This window comes from Zonotrichia albicollis, chromosome 10 (genome assembly GCF_047830755.1).
Source record: "Zonotrichia albicollis isolate bZonAlb1 chromosome 10, bZonAlb1.hap1, whole genome shotgun sequence".
Classification (NCBI taxonomy): Eukaryota; Metazoa; Chordata; class Aves; order Passeriformes; family Passerellidae; genus Zonotrichia; species Zonotrichia albicollis.
Genome location: NC_133828.1, coordinates 5,327,900 through 5,347,271, shown reverse-complemented (window position 1 = coordinate 5,347,271; position 19,372 = coordinate 5,327,900). Strand labels below are relative to the sequence as shown.

Genomic DNA, 19,372 nt, shown 5'->3' with positions numbered 1-19,372 from the left:
CCCTGTAATATCCCTGACATGCCAAAATGCTATTTTCTTTTCTATTTATTGAATGTTATTAATCAACAGTAAAAAGGATAATTTAGTACAAGGTTTTATAGATAATACACCCAATTATTTGACATTTCAAGGGCTTTTAGAGCTTAAAAGTGTGTATTGCAGTTTTTTATAAAACTTCCCTGCAAGGATGCACTCCTAATATTTACTCATTGTTTTTTAATCCTTGAAAATGAACCTAAGACAACTCCAGAGCAGGTAGAGATTTAAGGTATTAAGCATCTTTTTGTTATTCAGCTTACCTGACTCAGAATGTGGGGAGGATGCACGTTTCAGTATAAAGCTTTCTGTTTTGCAGAGATAAATTTTATGAACACACCGCACACAGCAGCAGCACAAAGGAACAGCTGTGGCAGCAAATATCAAAGCACCACAGACCTCAACTATTAGAATAAGTCATCGATTCTCAAAAAGCAGCCTCTCCTTTAAAACACACCATTAAAAAGCGCTGTGCAGATCTTATTTTTAACATTAATTTGCCCATTGATTCTAAAATCAATGCGATTGCCAGGCTGTGGGAGGAAAACTTACCATAACAGGTTTTTTTGTCTGAAGACAGTTTCATCAGGTGTGGGCAGGCACAGGCAGCACTTCTGTTGTGATTGATCAGACACATGTGAGAGCAGGGACCCCTGCCCTCGTTGGCAGCACAAGGGTTGGGAGCTAAAACAGAATCATTGAAACACACAACATGTAAAAACACTTGTTAAAAATCAGGGCTTGCCAAACTGCTGGGAGAAGGTAAAAAAATCTGTCTGAAGACAAACCCAGTCTAAGTGATTAACTGGGCTTTTGCTCTAATAATTTCTTATAGGCTAATATTCAACTTATAGGCTAATATTTAACTCTAGTCCAAGAAAAGATATCTATATCTATAAATAAATATATATATTATCTATACATATAGACATCTATATCTATAGATATCTATATATAGATATATATGTATATATAGATATATATATCTATATATACATATAGATGTTTGTATATAGAAATATATAGATATCTATCGATAAAATATATTTGCCCCACAGCAACACCTTTAGATATATCTATATATCTATACATATTTATTTTTTGTTTATTCATAAAGCCAAAGTTTATAATTATAATTTTAGGAAGCCACTGGATATATTTTTCTCATGGAGATATTAATTTTGCAGCCTTTTCATAAGATTTAAATCTTACACCCCTAATCAAGGCACATGGGTTTAAAAAAATGTCAATATGATGTGGACCTGAAAAACAGATTTAATTGTGTGAAAGCAATAGTCAAAGTTTAGATTATGAGATGAACTATGATAAATTCAATTTTCCTCTCAATTTGATTTCCTTACTAGAATATTAGTTGGAAATCTAACACAGAAAGGGAAAAAAAAAAACAAAAAACCAAAAAAAAACTCAGCAAAGTATTTCTGCTTTCTCAAAGGGAACCTCCCCTATGTGTAGGTTTTCACAAGTTCACTGATTGAATGAGATGTGCTAAAATTGCTTTAAAGAGCCAGAAGCAAGCTGACCAGAAAGGAACCCCTTGGTCTTACAAAACCCGGAAATGGTTCTTATCATCTTCATTCCTTGTTAAAAACCCCAAAGCTCCAGAGCACTGCTGAAGAGACATTTCAAGCATAAACAGAAATAATGTTGATTCTTCCTTTTTGTAAAAATAAAAACAAACAAAAAACAAACAACTAAAAAGCCTTTGAAAGTCACAATGATGAAAAATGGAAGTGGGATTGACTGACTCAAAGACAAACTTATAATTAACAAAACCAATTAGTGTAGAATCTATTCCTCTAACATTGTGCTAGGCTGCAGTACAAGTTATTAATAACTACAGAAATCTAATGTATGAATTTCCTTAAAAAATTAATTTAGCTCAAACTCAAGAACTAAAATTTAAAGACAAAGTGTGCTTCATTGAACCTTTCTTTTATCACCAGTACTTGCTTCTTTCTATTTATCCAGAAGTTCCTGAATCCTTTAACTACTTACTCGTCTAGCCTGTACTGTGGCAAAAAAGAAACTTTCAAAATCTTGGAAAAACAAGTTAACTACAATTGTAGCCATCCTTCTATTAAAACAAAGCAAACAAAAAAACCCAAACCAAACAAACAAAAACAACAAAACCCAACCAACCAACAAAAAAAATCCACCCAAAACCAAACATAAACACCAAAAAACACAAACCAGGCTTTTACTATTTTCTATAAAATCATCCCATTTGCCCCTTTTGAGCACTGCAGGCCACTCAGCCTTTGCCAGGAACTAAAAAAGAAGAATGTTTATTCAACATCACTTTTCTTGTATCAATAGGAAAACAGATAAAATCTGGGTGATCTCTGGCAGTAAGTTCACAACTTCATGTGGAAGACAAAAAAAAAGTGAAGTTGAAGAAAAGACACTGAAGTTAACAAGGCCCAGGGACCCTTTCCAATTATTAATAAACTATTAGAAAAGAGAAGTCATCTATCCCCATGAAGTGTACATCAGGAACAAAACACAATTTAGACTTTTGAAAATATTGTGAAGGAGATCACAAAATCATTTATGTTGTAAGGGATATCAGGACAACAGGTAAAGATTCAACCTCCTCCAATTTTTTGGCATTTTTTCCACAGGTGCTGCAAGACTGTAAAAATCTGGTCCTGTGTTTTGCAGAGAAGAATTTCCTTTCATTTATTTGCCAATTTCTCTGGAATTTAACCTTCTCTGTATGCACACAACCATCTGTGACAAGGATTTACTTTGAGCCTAAGAATAATTAATCCTTATATTGTCTTTCCGTGCAAGTAGTGTTTTATGGGATGGAATTAAAAAAGAACAACAGACAGAAGAGAATAAATTAAAGGCATGGTGGTTAATGATTATTTTAAAGAGACTATTGTAGTTCAAGTGTGCTCCAAGCATCCACCAAGCAGTCAGTGCAATTTGTGTCCTGTTCACATCCCAGCTCCCTCCATATTGCACAGAACACAAAATTGGTGGGAAAACAAACGTTATAAAGCAGATGTGTTTGTTTCCACATGAGTGCACAACTGTAGGAGCAAAGTACCATGATCTAAACATTACTTCTAGCAACACATATTTATAGGTCCCTTTCATATTCATACTGCTTTCATTGAATAACAGCTAAGCCTGCTCTTTATTTCCTAATAAAAACTAATTCTCCTGAGGGCACACTGTTATTGCTCTGACTCTCAAAAATTTGGCTTTTTTATTTTCTTGTGCTCATTCTAACACTTCTATTTCTATTGTGAATAACCTCATAAGCATTTTTTACTCACCTTTTCCGAGCCATTTATGATTTCACAGACTGCCCCCATACAGAAGCCTGTCTATAAATGACATTTCCAGCAGCATCAGCCAACCCATCCCATACTCTTGGTCAGCCTGTCAGGCTTCCCTGATGTGCTGTATATGATCTGTATGCAGCATTCCAGCTGTGGGAGTGGTATGGATTTATACAGCATCACACCTGTGCTGCTTTATTCCTCTCCTAATCATTTCCACCAATCTATTTTCCTTTTGATCACAGCAAGCCACAGATCTGGCATTTTCCATGACTGGACAGCCTTTTTCATGATTTGATTGATTTCCAGTGCTGATTGCTTGTCAATCTGTTTGTGTCACAGGTGTACACATGTCAGTGCTGTCACATTGCTTCTTGACTGCTCTCTAAAACTTCATTTAAACAAAATGCTTATTTTTCTTGACCAGTAACCCTTAAAAAACAACCCCCTCAGACATTCCATTGCCAGTTGACAAATGAATACTTACTCTGACAGCCTCTCAATATGCATTTCCTATGGCCAACTCATCCCCTGCATTAACTTCATATTGAGCTTGTCCCTTTATGGCACCAGATTTTAGCGAGACAAAGTTTGATCTTACACTTTAACAGTACACAGAATGTTTGAATTCTGCCTAAACCTTCAAATATCTGCACTACAGTTACATCAAAAGGTGCTTTCAAATTGCTGGCGATTGATTCCCACTCATATTTAAAACCAGTTACAGATCAAATCCAGTGCTCACTGTCAATACCACCAATGGAATTGCTTTTCCTGAGGCCAAAGTACTCAGCCAAGGTAAATCTTTATATTGCTTGATTATATCTGGTTATTTTAAGACCAATCTGTGAAATTTGCAGGTTAGGACGGATCAGATGTGGAAATTCTAAAGTAAATATTTATTTCCTCTAATCACTCTGATTCAGTTTTTAATCTTTCATTTCAAATATTAGTAGAAAAAATTACATATTCACCATGAAACTAAATAAACAGAAACACACCACAATTCTTGATAAAGCTTAGAAAATCATATAAATATTATATATAGATAAAAAATAACATACATAAATATATATTTATAATATAAATAAAATAATCATATATAAATATATATTTATAAGTAAAATAATTTTTGGTGTATATATTTTGCATTATTTATAATATGTATACCAAACTTTCTGCTCGTTTTGAAGTAAAAAGAACCTATACAAACTTGAGATAAGATTTTAAAGTAATAAAATTTTTTAGGTGTCCTCATCTTTAGCTACATTTCTGTAAGAGTTTATTATTTTAAACAGCTGGCAATCTGGGCCTCAATAGAATATTGTGACGAAACAGTGCTATGAAGTTAAATGTTCTTCATTTTATTAATTACAAAAGAGCCCAGTGGCACCAATATACTATATTTCTTATTGTACTGATTTCTAAATAAAAATTTAATCTGCAGAAAGAAAAATAATGTCATAGCCACGTTTGCTTTTTAATTTTAATTTAAATTAGTACCTTGGAGAAATGAAGAAAAAAGAGGGGGAAATGTGAGAAATTCAGTGTTGTGTTTTCAAGCTGTGATCCTTCCTCAGTGGTGCACTGCTACAACTTCTTGTGAATAAAACAGACATTGTTCTTTGCAGCAGGTGGATTTTTTAAAGACAACGATAGTTGAAAAAAAGAATTAAAATCTTCCTAGAAGCCCTGTGTTTGCCATCTTACCAGCACTCCTGACACAGCTTTGATTTTGGGAAGAAAAGTGGGGCTCAAGCTCACAATCCTGAGAATATTCTGCATTAGGGGAAAAGCTTCCCCAATCCCTGTGATGTGCTGAGAGCTGAACTTATCATCATCCCTACAAATATCTCACTTTAACTTTGCTACCTTGAATTGGCATCTGGCCTAGATTGACTCAAATGAAATGGCTTTAGGCTAGGAGAGTTTATTTAGGTCTGCTTTACTTCATTTCAATCAAAATAACTTCCTTGATATATATATTAAAAGCTAATCAACTTTCACCCTCGTAGATGACCCAGATGGAGATGAAAATGCAAAATCTTCATCCTGCAGTGCTCTGCTCATACTGACAATTTGCAGTGTAAATCTACTCCTAATTTTATTTTAAGATTCTAACCTGCACACTGTCTTGTTCATTTATAGCAAAATAGCTACAAATTCAAAGGCAAATTTAACAAGTAATCACGCAGTATCATAATTTCTTCAGCTCAAATAAAAAGGTGCTGCAGTTTTGAGGAAAAAAAAAGTTCCTGCTGGAAGACAGTAATTTAGAGCAAACCCAGAATGCCAAACATAAATCAGAATCCAGTGCTTTCTACATCATAAAATAAAAGCTGCAATTACACAACTTGATCCTTGAACTTCTTGATTTTGGCAAAAAACAACTGAAGACTTTTCTACAGCTTTTATTTGCCTGGGGGCCAAGATATCTGTGACTGTGGAATACTGCCTGATGTCTCCCCAGGCTACAGAATCCCTCTGAAGATGCTGTCTGGCCCCAGTCCAGACAGAAAGGAGTTGTTCTTTTTCTGAGAGCAAGAAAAGGCAAATAGCAACTCTCCTGCTGCTTTAGAAACATCAGATATGGAACACTGCTCCTCAAATCCCAAAGTTATGAGCAATTCAATGAAAAGAAAAATTGCCAAATTAAAGAAATTAAAAGAAAATTGCCAAAAGCCCCCAAACAAACAAAGGCACCCAAAAACCTGAAACAAAAGAAAGAAGGAAAAAAAAAAAACTAATTTGAAAGCTGTGTGCAGAGATGCATATTTACTCCACTCCTACTTTAACTGCCTGAGCACACATATTATCTTCAGCAGAAGTCAGGCAGCTTTTAAGAACCCTGCCTCAAAAAGTAAATTCAGAATAAGGGAAATAAATGGCTTATTTCACAAAGTGATGAAGTCCAAGAGACTTGACATCCACTGAAAAGCTATAACGTCTATCTTCAATATACATTCATTATTATTTTAAATAAAAGCATCAGAAAAATTAATCCTGACAATTTATGTCACATATTTAGAGGCCACAGTTGTCACCACTCTTGGAAACACAACCCAACAATGATATGTATTCATTGCTTTTCCTTTACTCCATGTGAGAGCATTCCTCAAATCTTTTGCCTTCTAATGTGCAGTAGAACTTTACTTCCTGGAACTCATTTACATTAGAGATTTAAGCATCATTTTCTATGGATAACTAATTCAGAACTGGGCTCCAATATATTTACACAGCCATCCAAAATTGTCAGGATTTGAAGTCTTCAAATCAAGATTGATCATAACATACTAACATAAAAGTCTAAGTTCCTTACTGAGAACTACAAACCCTGGGTGAGCAGAAAAACAAAATACCATTTCTCAATATCAAAAAAAATAAAAAAACAACAAGTATTCATGAGATAAATTCTAAAATAGCATTGTATTAAGATTAACTTCTTGCCAGGGAAAGTTGAAATTTATCCAGAGAACATGGAAAATTCTGAAATTTATTGGTAGTCATCCTCCAGAGGTATTTTTCACTTTCCAATATTTCTCTGTAAAATATTTGCTGTCTTTGGTTATATCCCACAAAAAAAATCATACTGGGTTTTTTTTCAGCATTCCTATTTTTCATGGTACATCCTAACCTATACATACATACATATACATATATATATTTGTAGCCAATAAAAACTTCTGCCACATGTGTTTTTGTGGTTTTGACTTCATCCAGTGCTAAATACAACAATTTAAGACAAAACAATACACAGCTATTTATATAGATATTTATATATAAAAAGAATATGGATTTCCCCCCTCAGAGGAGGGATAAATAATTATTCTATTAATAATCCAGATATTTATACATAAAAAGAATACCTATTTCCCCTCTCAGGAATAAATTATTCTATAAATACTCACCTTGTGGCTGGCGGCTTGGATGATAAATCTGGAGGTCAAATGGCTGAGCACTTGTTTTTTGTATTACACTGACATTTTGGCCAGTCCATTTATTGGCTTTGGCGAGGGTGTTGGTCCTCCAATCTGTCCAATAAACTTCACTCCCATACAAAGAAACAGCAAAAGGGTGAGAAAGATATTCGTGACCCCGAATAATCTCTATCATGCTGGTTCCATCATACAATGCAGAATAAATGGCATCCGATCTACAAGACAACCCCAAATTTAAGATTATGTAAAAATAAAATAAAAATCACACAACCATTATGACATGGGGCAAAATTTGTACAAAACTTGCTTTGTAAGAGTGGCAAGACTAAAGAATTTTTGCAGTGCAATCATTAACTTTATAGATTATAAATTTCATATTATTAATTTAACTAGACATTTGAAATACTTGCTTGTGTAATGCTTTAATTTGCCTCAATGTATGAGAAATAAAACAGAAAATTCAGTTTTCTTTCAGATGAACTTTAAAAATAATGAACTAGCTTGGGCCTTGCGTGGATGAGCGTCAAGGAGGACCCATGGAAAGGCACAGGGAGCCAGAACTAGGGGTGATCCCACAGCTGGCAGGGAAATTAAATCAATGTACATTTTGTACATGTGCCTGCCCAGGGCTCTTCATGTCCATATTGTCCATAACTCATAATTTCCATAACTACATTCCACTTGATGCAGTTCACATTTCTGCACGGAGGAATGAGCGTTTCTGAGTGACAATAAGGGTGCTGTGAGCACTTTACCTGGCGTCTGTCCACACTATTCTTTTCTCAAAGTGATCCACAGTGAGGCCATTGGGCCACGCTCCAGTGTCCATGTCCTTGTAGATGATTTTCCTCTCTGCCCCACTCATGGAAGCAGACTCAATGCGAGGGAAATTTGCATCCCAGTCTGTCCAAAACAGAATTCTGGTGAGAGGAAAAGGGAAAGAAAGGGGGATAGAAGAAAATATTAAAGCATGAAGAAAAAATATGAAATGGTTTATGAGGCAACAGTTGGAAAAAAGGTTGAACCATTTACATACTTGAAAGGATTAAACATAGTTCAATTTGGGTCTCCATATATTTCATTACTAGTTAGAGCTATCATGAAAATAAAGAACAAAAAAAACAGGGTTTAATAGCATTCCCTTTTCCGTGTCCATTTACACAGTGGCAGCTTGCCTTGTCTTCCCTCTAAAATTAGAAACCCAGCTCATTAAGAGAAATTATAATGAGAGCCTTTGAAAGCAATCCATGGATAAGAAGGATGGGGAAGGGAGAATGGGAAGAAAGGTGATTTGAGGTAGCAGGGATCAAGGAAAAGGCTAAACAAGAGATTTTCAGCTGCTCTTAAGAGTGTTTTAATGAAGACCCCTGGATTTTGTTATGTCGCTAATGAATTTTATACAGATTAGACTTGCTAAGAAAACTTCAAAGACGGGTTTTATTGTTGTCTCTCTCAGTTTTGTACCATCTCTAATGTTTTTCTAACAAGGAGAATTTTCATTGTTATAACCAAAGAAGTGGCTTGTTAATTAACAGAAACAGCATCACCAAGAAGACAGAAATAAACTCTAACTGTTCTTAGATTACTGAATTTTCAACAACGCACAGACTTGTAAAAGGAAAATTATACTTTTGATAGGAAAACTTGTGGTTAGCTGTAAAGAGTTAATTGCAAAGAGCCAGACTGGAACAAAACTTCTGACAAGTTTTTGTATTCCCACTAAAAGACCTTCAGCCTTAGCAGGCAGGGAGGTTCACAGGGGATGTTTTTATCTACAGATGTTTATTTTGCACACATCTGTATGGGTGTGGAATGAGAACACCGGCTCTGCCCCCCTGGGACACAGGATTTGTTTACTCCTAACACAACTCTTCTCCTTGAATCACCAGTGTATATTCATATTTATTTGTGAAAGGACGAGGAGTTATTCCTGGCTACGTTTAAAGATTTTTTTTTCTTTCCTGACTTCTAACACAATGTAGCATCAATTGCTTCTGGCTCTTCAAAAGGCAGATTAAGCCTTCAGTTTCAAGAAGAGTGGTGATTTGATTTTTTTTTCCCCTCCCAACCATTTAATTTGAGCAACTTCTCTGCCAACAGGATGCCTCTTTTGAAAGATTTTATAGATAAGCAATGCACTCTGTAAAAAAGCTTTCTAACAGCTCAGTTGAGAGGGCAAAAGCCTTAATCATTAAGGCATGTACATCCTAATTCACAGCTGAGATCCCAGAAATTGGAACCTTTATCAATCTTTATTTTTTTATTCACAGCTTTGCTTCTGAGAGAAATATTCAGTGAAGACATATGAAAGACCACAGCAAATTCCTAAACAAAATTAAATATCATGACTTTGAAAACAGGTCAGGTGTGTTAATTTTTGCCATATTTACTTTCTGGTTGGTGGCTTGTTGATTTTGTTGTCTTTTTCTGAATGTTTTGGTTTGTTTGGGGTTTCCCCCCCCCCCTCTCAGAAAGAGCAATAATTTTAGGAAGAAGATGGAGCTATTGAATATACATAATATTCTGATTTTTAGCATGTCCATAATGAACAGGTAGAAAAAATACTAACAGGAACTGGCAAGCATTATCTCCACTTTAGAGATGAAAATCAAACACAAACGGTGGCACTTGCTTCACTCAGCCATTAAGCTTCCAGTAATATCTAAGCTGTATTTTTTTAGTCCCACCAAAACAAAAAAAAAAACCAACAAAAAAGCAACCAAAAACCAAACAACAAAACCCAAAACAAATCCAATAACAAAAACTCACAAAAAACAAAACAAAAAAATTGGTCTCTAAGTGAGGAGAATCACCTAAATCTGTCCATTAACCACACAGAATGTTAGACCAAACACTCCAGTTATCATCCACCTTGAAAAAAAAGAAATAAAACAACAACATGGCAAGATAAATATTTGCTCACAAAAACATCCCTGTATCTCCTGACTTACCAGTTTTTAATCTTTTTCACTTAGAAAAAACACAATAATAATGGATTCTTTATTATTCAAAACAGATTTTCAAGAGCTATTACAAACTATAACTCACAGCAAAAAAGGAAATGAAACAATCACATTTAAACATCTTTAAAATACTTTGCAACAAGAAAAAATAATGCTTTTATAATCTATAATTACCCATATCTGGGATCCAAAGCAATAGCCCTTGGATGCTCCATAGCTCCTGCTATTAACGTTGTCCTCAAAGTGCCATCGAGTTTTGCCACTTCAATTTGGTCCAAATTGCTGTCTATCCAGTAAATGTTTCCTGCTATCCAATCCACAGTCAGACCTTCAGGAGTGGCCAGGCCATGCTGCACCACGACCTCAATGGCACTAACGCCTTAAAGAAAAAGTTAAAAATTAGAAAGAAGAAAAAAAAGAAAAAGCAGAAAAGAGATTCTTAAAGAGCTGATGTAGAGACTGGTAGAATGAACATGGACATACAAGATTATCAGATGTTCTTGGAGTAATTTCTGGATTATTTGGGGTTTGCCTTTTAGATGAAAGCACCGGAACATACACTGCAACAAAGAACATTTTGTAGAAACTCTTTGTATATACTATGAGATTATATTGAGTTATAGGCCATCAGTATGTCACCAGAGCAAAGAAAAAGTCTTTCTGGATGCTATAAAATTTTAAAGCAGAATCTTTAACCTAGTAAGAGGATCTAATTTATCAGACATCTGATAAATTCTTATATTTTTTTAATAAGGTGAAGATAAACTGCAAAAAAAAAAAAAAAAAAAAAAGAAATAAATCAATATTGCACTCATTGGACCAGGATGAAACACCAGTTCCTTGTATTTGCCATTTTCTTCCCTCTAGAGCATACTGCAAAAGGAAACTTTGATAACAAAAGTCTTTTTCTGTGTGGAAATGAAGTACAAGCTTGATATAGCCCTTGTGAAAGGCAGAATGCCATCATAAATTCTGTTTCTGAGAAAGGCAGCTCAGTTACGAGTGACCAGGTCTCACACCCTGTAACTGCAGGTGCTCCAATGTTAAGGAAATAAAGATTCAATCCATACCTCCAGTATCAGAGAGCTTCCCTCTGTAAATTTTATCCTCCACCACATCTGTCCAGTACAGTAAACTCTGACTGAAGTGAAAATCCAGGGCTATTGTGTTTCTCAGACCAGGGACTAAGAGGCTGTAGTCACGCTTGTGAAGATCAATTTTTCTGATCTCGTGTCGAATAGAAAAAATTATGAAGGCCTCAAATGGATCTGGAAGACGAAGATTAAACATTTCAAAGGAATAATAAAAAAAGATATTGCTACAAATTGATATAAATGACAAGTGGAAGGTGAAAAACAGAATACTTTATCAGGAGAAAGAGATGATTAAAACAATTCATCTTTTGATAAGGAGTCTTTCAATTACTTTTTCAGTCCAACAGACTTCTTAATTCTCCCTTCCAGCATTATCTTTGATCCCAACTAGAGATATTAGACATTAAATTTGGGAATATCAGACTCAACTGTTGAACTGTATTTTGTAGCTCTAGCATTATGAGCTCATAATGAGAGCTTTAAAAAGTCACATTATCAAATTTAAAATCTGCTTCTCAAAAGGTTCAGAAAAATGAAACCATTAAAACATACATTGTTTCAAAAGCCAATCAGCTGAAACCATTTACTAATACATAAAGTATCTTTTGAATATACAGTGTACCTTGTGTTATCAATTGAAGTGCATTAAAAACCTCTCATGCCAAGCTAACAAGCAAGAAAATGAGTATTTGATGTCATGTCATCACAAATCCAGCTACCAATGACTTTCTCCTTCCATTGTTAATGAATTAATGCTGCATGATTTGTGCCAAAGTGATACAAAAGAGCTGATATCAAAGATCATAAAAATACCTGTAAACATGATCAGCATTGGTCAACCATATTATGAAATTAATTTTTTTAAATTATAGTTCTACCACACATTGGGAAACGTTTTTGTTGTGTTAATAAAACAAACAAGGAAGACAAAAAATTGGATTCTATAAACTCTTGAATCAACTCAGTATATTCATTTTGATAAAGATATTTTTTCCCAGCAAGCCTTTTCTGCGGGGAAATAGTTGTCTCTCCCTCACTCTGAGTTCCTTTTCCTAGACTGAAACACAGATTATACTGGTAGGCTTGCTTTCCATACAATTAAACTTTTTTATCTAAAAGATTATTGGCAGTTTATGGCAACAGGAAATACTCCTGCTTCTCAAGAGATCTCTGAAAATATCCAATTTATCCCTTCCCATTCCCTTGAACACTTCACTGCTCACTTCCTCCTGCAGCTCCTCTTCTCCGGGTGCCCACTGCACACACACATTAAATTATCTGTGATGTTTTAGGCTAATCAAGCAGCTCAGCAGAGCTGTTCCTGCTCTTGTTCACAACCTGCCTTGAACCTTCCCAATGACCCTCCCATCTGTTAAAGCAATGAATGACTTTCTGCAAAGCAAATTAGTCAAAGCTCTGCTGTGGTTAAATAATTTAGTGCAGAACAGGATCACTGACATTAGGAGCTGCTTCACAAGCACCAGCTATCTGAACTTGAGACACACTTTAATTGCACTTCCCAAATTCTGATAAATTGGCAGCTCTTATGCAGGAGGATACTGATCTATGGGGTTTTTTGGCAATTCCAATGCATAAGAACACAAGTCATAATCCTCACTATTAGATTTTTTTTGTATTTCTCACCAATTAACAACACAATGGGAAGAAAAAAAAACCTAATAAATCTGTGCTATGTTAGATAGTTTTTTTTTCATTCAAAGTAGAGGAAACACCGTTTAAGATAAATAACCAACAGTGCAAATTAGGAGAAGGATTAGATTTCAATGGGATCTTGACAGGATTTACAACTGAAATCAACACAACAAAACCCTAAGCTTGGCTGACAACAGCATGCAACACTGCACCCTCCTCTGAGCACAGCTCTTGAAGAGGAGTGTGAATCAGTACTGAAATACAGGAGGAAATGAGCAGCTCTTCCAAGGGGTCCAGAAATCATGGCCTGCAAGGGAAGAATGAACAATCTGGAACTGCTTAGTCTCAAAAAATGGAATAAGAAGATGAGTGGAAGCATGCAAAATTCCCTGAAGACATAAAAGGCTTATGAATTGAAAACATGAAAAATCCTGTTTTCTGTATAAATAACAAGTAGGGCAAGGATTAAAGGCTTAAACTGGACCAGGAAGACTCAGAAAGACCAGAAAAACAAAATTGTTCAGGAGAGTGAGTCAACAAAACATTTCACCCTTGGGAAACTTGGAGTTTAGCACTGAAGGTGTCCTGAAGGTCTTGGAAAGCAGATAAACAGCAGCAGCATTAGCTGGGCTTTGATCTTCCTTCCAACCTGATCATTCAGTGGCTCTATAAAATCAGCTACATTACAGGGAATTGGGATTTTCTGGCTCAATCAAATAAATTTAAAAAAAAAACGGGCTTCCATTACCCAATAAACCCAAAATTTGATGTTATTTTCCTGATTAATCTTCTAGAAATTGAGAGCAAATACTTTTTATTCTGCAAATTGATTAAAAGAATTTCTGTAAAGTCTCAAATCAATACCATGGTTATTGATCACATTCTTTAAAACTTTCAGGAAAATTAACTGCTATCAATTTGTTGAGAAAAAAAATCATACATTTCTGCACTCTGTGATTTCATAAATGCCTCAAATTTTTTTACCACAAAGGTTAGGATATAAAATATATGAGGCAAACAAAGTATAAGCTACATGAAAAACTGTAAGAAAAAAAGATCTATGCTAGAAGAAAACTGCCCACAAATGCCATCAAAAAAGCGTCTATAAAGAATAATGCCTCACATTTTTCAATGGGTTAAATTTAAAATTCTTTCTTAGAAAAATTCTGATTGATTCTGATGGTTTGATTGAAGCTCACTTTAAAAACAACAGCACAGCAAGCAATCTACAATGTGCTTTTATGAAAATTACCTCAAAGAAAAACAATAACTTCATAAGATTCTGAAAAGGAACCTTAATTAAAAGCTTGGCTAAGCTCAGAGAGGATTGGACTATTCCCATCTCCATTTTAGTACTGAAAGGTATCTGGGAATTATAACAAATTTGAGTTTCAAACCAGCTAAGACAGATCAAACAGTCAGGCACACCATCCTCTATTAATAAATAAATAAATATGAAGTGATATAACATTTTCCACGGCTTAGGAAAGTTTAAAATTAATTGTCAGCCTAAATGTTTCTGAGCTCATCTAACATTTACTATACCCAAGTCTGAAAGGTTGAATGTAAACATGAAATTTAAATATCATTTAAACTCAGTTGTTTTGTTTTTTTTTTTCTGAATGCTTTTATCATTTAAAAGAGCAAGTGCAATATATCAGCACAACCTATTTTGAAATGTGTTTTAAGAGAAACCAGGACCATGAGTATGAAAACATATAATTTGTATTGACATTCCATCTGAATAATGGAGCTCTGTAACACACTCTTAGTTCAATCAATACAAATTTAAATCTAAAGGAAACATTTAAAGTTTGGGAAGTCAGTAATGTCACAATGCCAGAACAGCAACAAGGAAAGGAGATGAAAACAGGCATGGAAAGTGCAGAAAGTCTGGAGGAGAAAAAAGACAACATTTAAAACCCTCAAGAACTTAAGGCAACATATGCAGAAATGAGATACAACAGAGAAAGGCTTGGAAAAAGAAACTGAAAAGAGAAGAATTGCTCAATTTTAGCATTTTAGGTCTATATACTTATTATTCTGTAACTCATTATATTTCTCTGGAAATTCATTAGATTCCCCTGACAAGCACACTTTTTGATACTGAAATGCAATCAGGAAAAAAAGTTAGAATCACATAATTCCTGCATTTTCAGCACTCATATTCCTCTTCTAATGGGCTCACAAATAAATGTTTTTACCACATTCTGAAAACATGTTGCATACTAACTTCACATGTTACTGCTGTGTATTTGTGAAATGTTTCTTATACATAGGAAAATGCTATTTCAGATAGAGAAAAGAAAAAAAAAAGGTAAAGGGCAATGTTCTCATTTTCTTCTGAGTAATTTATTTTTTCTTCTGGAAAACAGATTACAAATTACTGTTCTAATAGAATACATACCTGGTTCAAGGCATCTTAAATCACTATGGCTATTCTAAGAATTACTTCATAACAACTGAAATTGTTGAAATAGTAGTTGGGCATTTGGGGGACAGCTTGTCTTCATAATGTCACTTTGAACTTTATTTCTAATAGTATAATATAAAAGTATTTTCTTCATTCTCAGTTCATTCAGGATCTCATGCTCAGAGACTCAGATGATGGGGACATTTTGAGTCTCACAGGTTCACAAAAGAAACCAAAATTGTTCTCACTTTCCTAAAATGCCCTTCACACAGTCAGCAAGTGAAGTGTCAGAGGATGTGTCCTCCAGAGAACTTCCCACACCTTTGAATTAAATAAACTGAAAGGGCCAAGATGATTTCTGCCTCTAAAAGCACCTGCCATATTTAATATGGCATAATTTTGTCACAGCTTTGATGGCATTAGGGCAGCATCATTACAGTTTGTAAAGAAAAGGATCATTTTTCTTTATATCAGCTGACACCGCAGGTCTCAGATCATATATTTAGTATTACATTCTTTGAAAAAAACATCTGAAGAAATCAATTTGTAACTTCAGATTCTCACCAGCACCAGTAAACATTAAGCAGAAATATCTCATGGGCTTAAGAAACCAAAGAAACTGTAGTCTCACTTTTCTTATTTTATACCACAAGTGAGTATGCTTCACTTTTTCCCCACTTAGTTTCCAAATATCAGTCATTTCCACCTGATTTGGTTTAAAGTTTGTTTCAGGCTTTCCTCATATGAGTTACTAACACTGCCTTAAATTCCTTTAATCCTCTCTTTTCCCTAACCCAATAAGAATGAACTTTTTTTCAGTTACTGGAAGTGTCCATAATACAGCAAATCAGATTGATCAAAAATCATCGGGAACCAGACCAAAGCACTGAACTTTGGCAGCAATCGCTGCAGAGTAAAAATAAACAAAGAACATCTTAATCATATTTACTGAATTGTGAAATATCAAAATAAGCAAAAGGGAATGTGGAAGATATTTCTGTTCAGAGTTGCTAAAACTCTATAAAAGAATAGAGAGAATACAGAATAAAATTATCAAAGAATCCTGAACCAAAGAAAACTGAGTTATGAAAATCTAGAAAGCAAACTCCATATTATTTTTAAGTATCTAATGGGGAGGTAGAAGTGTGATAACAGTTTATATTGCACATGCATGTTTCTGTTTTACACACAACACTGCACCTGAAATACACACTCCTAACATGGTTTCCAGATGGTGCCTCAGTACTTATTAAGAGTGAACAACGAGGGGAATACATTCCCCTCTCCTGTTTTGGCTCATGTTGGTTTTCATCTCAATTAGTGAGCTGTGCAAGCTCTTACTGCTGTCAAAAAACAAGTGCCAGAATGCCTTAGGGAAAAAAAAACCATCTTAAATATTGAATGCTAACAGGCAGCATATAACTGCACATTCAAAATTAACCTACTGAACCCTCAACCAATACTGATCAATATCACAATTGATCCATTTCTTAAAATTACATGTTAAATCTCCCACATAGAATGCAAAAGTGTTTGTACATATATGCCCATTTATATTAACTGCACATGAAAAACTTTATAAACCTTCAAACAGTTTCAGAATTATACCATATTAACATTCCTAGAAACATCTGGTATTAGCATTCTTAGGTTAGCAACAGCCTAATATTTCAATATCCCTTTGCACATCAAGAATAGGGACAGTTTTAATGAGTCCTTAGACCGCAATCAACCCCACATTTGGGCAATCCCAGCCTGTATTTCATATATATGCAAAATTAAAAATAAAAAAAAAAGTGAAAGAAGCTCTCAGCAAATTGCCATCACAGCTACTAACATCCTGAATATTGAACATGCACCAAATTTCAACTTACCAGTACTCACACAACTCTCTCCATCCTTACTGAGCTTCCAGCCTTCATAACACGAGCACTTGACAGTATTTTTATGCTGTTCACAAACTTGGCTGCACTTGAGGTGCTTGGTGCAGAAATCCATAATCTCACAAGTTTTGTTGTCTGCAGTAAGATTGAATCCTGCAGGGCAGGAGCACACAATTCTTCCTCCAGGAACCACAGAACACTGATGGCTACATCCACCATTGTTAAGTGAACATTCATCTGAAATAACATGGAAAAACAATAATTAAAGGTTGCAAAAGCTGTCAGGTTGCATATAGCAAAGCCAACTCAAACACCTACAAAAGCCTCCAAGATGGGCAAATAAAAAATTATATTTCTAAACCAGATTTCTATACTTGTTTTTAAAATTATCTGATGTGCAACCATTCATCTGGTAGCTTCACTGAATCCTTCATGGTTTTAGCAGAGCCCCATGTCCAAGTGGTGATCCTCAGGACTCAATGTTGGGATTGACACTGGTTCTCACCTTTATCAGAGGGTTTGAGGGCACCCTTAGCAAGTTTCTGATCAGACAGAGTTGTGTGAGTGAGGCAGCAGGGAAAAGATGGACCAGAAGGATCTTGCCAGGCTTGAAAGGTGATGCCTGTGCCACCTGAATGTTCAAATTCAACAAGGCCAAATACCAGGGCCTGCACTGAGTCAGGGCAATCACAAGAACAAATACAGGCTGGGAATGGATTAAGAGCAGCCCTGAGGGGGAGGAAGTGGAGGTGTTGGTGGATAAGAAGCACAACGTGGCCTGGAAGTTTGCAGCTCAAAAAGCCAAATGTGTCTTGGACTGCATCAAATAAAGCTGTACCTCAAAAGGAGGAGATTCCACCCCTCTGTTCTTGTGAGACCCCACCTGAAGGACAGAATCCAGCTCTGGGGCCTCCAGCATGAGGAGGATGGGGGCATTTTGGAGCAAGTTCAGGGAAAGCCATGAAAATGCTCTGAAGGGTGGAGCCGTTTTGCTCCGTAAACAGCCTGAGACTGAAAATGCTCAGCCTGGAGAAGAGATGGCTCCAGGGAGACCTTAGAGTCCTTTCCAGGGCCTAAAGGGGCTCCAAGAAAGCTGGAGAGGGACTTTGGACAAGGGCCTGTAGTAACAGCACAAGGAGGAGTGGCTTCAAACTGACAGAGGACAAATTTGATTTGATATTGGGAAGAAATTTTTAACTTTGAGGGTGCTGAGGCCCTGACCTCAGAGAAACTGTGGCTGCCCCTGGATCCCTGGAAGTGTCCAAGGCCAGATTTAAAGGGGCTTGGAGTAACCTGGTCTAAGAGAAGTATCCCTGCCTAAGCAGGAGGTCAGAATGAGCTGATATTTAAAGTGCCTTCCAAACCATTCTATGGTGTGAACTCAAGCTTCTGTAGTTGGAGAGAACTGCAGATGAGCTAAAGTCCTTTCCTACACATCAATGCCCATTAAATTGTTTACCTCTAGGAAAGTTTTAAGGGGCTTGAAAACAAAATACCCGTCTCCTTTGCTTTATTTGAAGAAAACTAAAACTTCAAGCATAAACTCAGTATGACAACTAAACTAAAATCCTCACATAGGCCCCAGCGCTAAAATTTCAGTAGGAGAACCTTTTCCTCAACAGGAGCTATCACAACAGGCAGTATCATGAGCAATCAGAAAAAGGTGTCTAAAAAAGTACCACAAAGATCGCCTTCATCAGATCCATCAGGACAATCTCTTCTCCCATTGCAGAGCTTCTCAGGCTGTAGGCAGATGGAGGTATCATTAGCACAAGGGTATTTTGGTGGTCCACACAAATAGCCCTCGCAATTATCCTCATCAGACTGATCCTCACAATCAATATCGCCATCACATAGCCACGCTTTGCTAATGCATCTCCCTTGGGGAAAAGAGACAATAAACACAGCAAATCAGACTGGAGGCAAACTTTAGGAGGAAAAAAAAAACCTTCAAAACAATGTACATTTCTCTTATTATTATTATTATTTTCTATTGATACTTTTTTCCTCTTTGATGAGAACAAAGAAACCAACTTGCACTTACACTCTGAAGCATCGTTCACAGCACTTTTGACAAT

At 35.7% G+C, this 19,372-nt stretch overlaps 1 protein-coding gene across 6 annotated transcripts in view; it reads right to left on the bottom strand.

Annotated features, from left to right (window-relative positions):
- The window catches only part of LRP1B (LDL receptor related protein 1B), a 639,076-nt gene that overhangs the window by 168,875 nt on the left and 450,829 nt on the right, over positions 1–19,372 (bottom strand). For all 6 annotated transcript variants that reach the window (XM_074547868.1, XM_074547870.1, XM_074547871.1 and 3 more), the window contains exons 22-28: positions 18,974–19,174; positions 17,286–17,531; positions 11,322–11,519; positions 10,426–10,630; positions 8,044–8,208; positions 7,259–7,503; positions 589–720 (exon numbers count right to left, since the gene is read on the bottom strand). In XM_074547868.1, the coding sequence (XP_074403969.1) occupies positions 589–720; positions 7,259–7,503; positions 8,044–8,208; positions 10,426–10,630; positions 11,322–11,519; positions 17,286–17,531; positions 18,974–19,174 (1,392 nt within the window). The remainder of the gene's footprint in view (positions 1–588; positions 721–7,258; positions 7,504–8,043; positions 8,209–10,425; positions 10,631–11,321; positions 11,520–17,285; positions 17,532–18,973; positions 19,175–19,372) is intronic.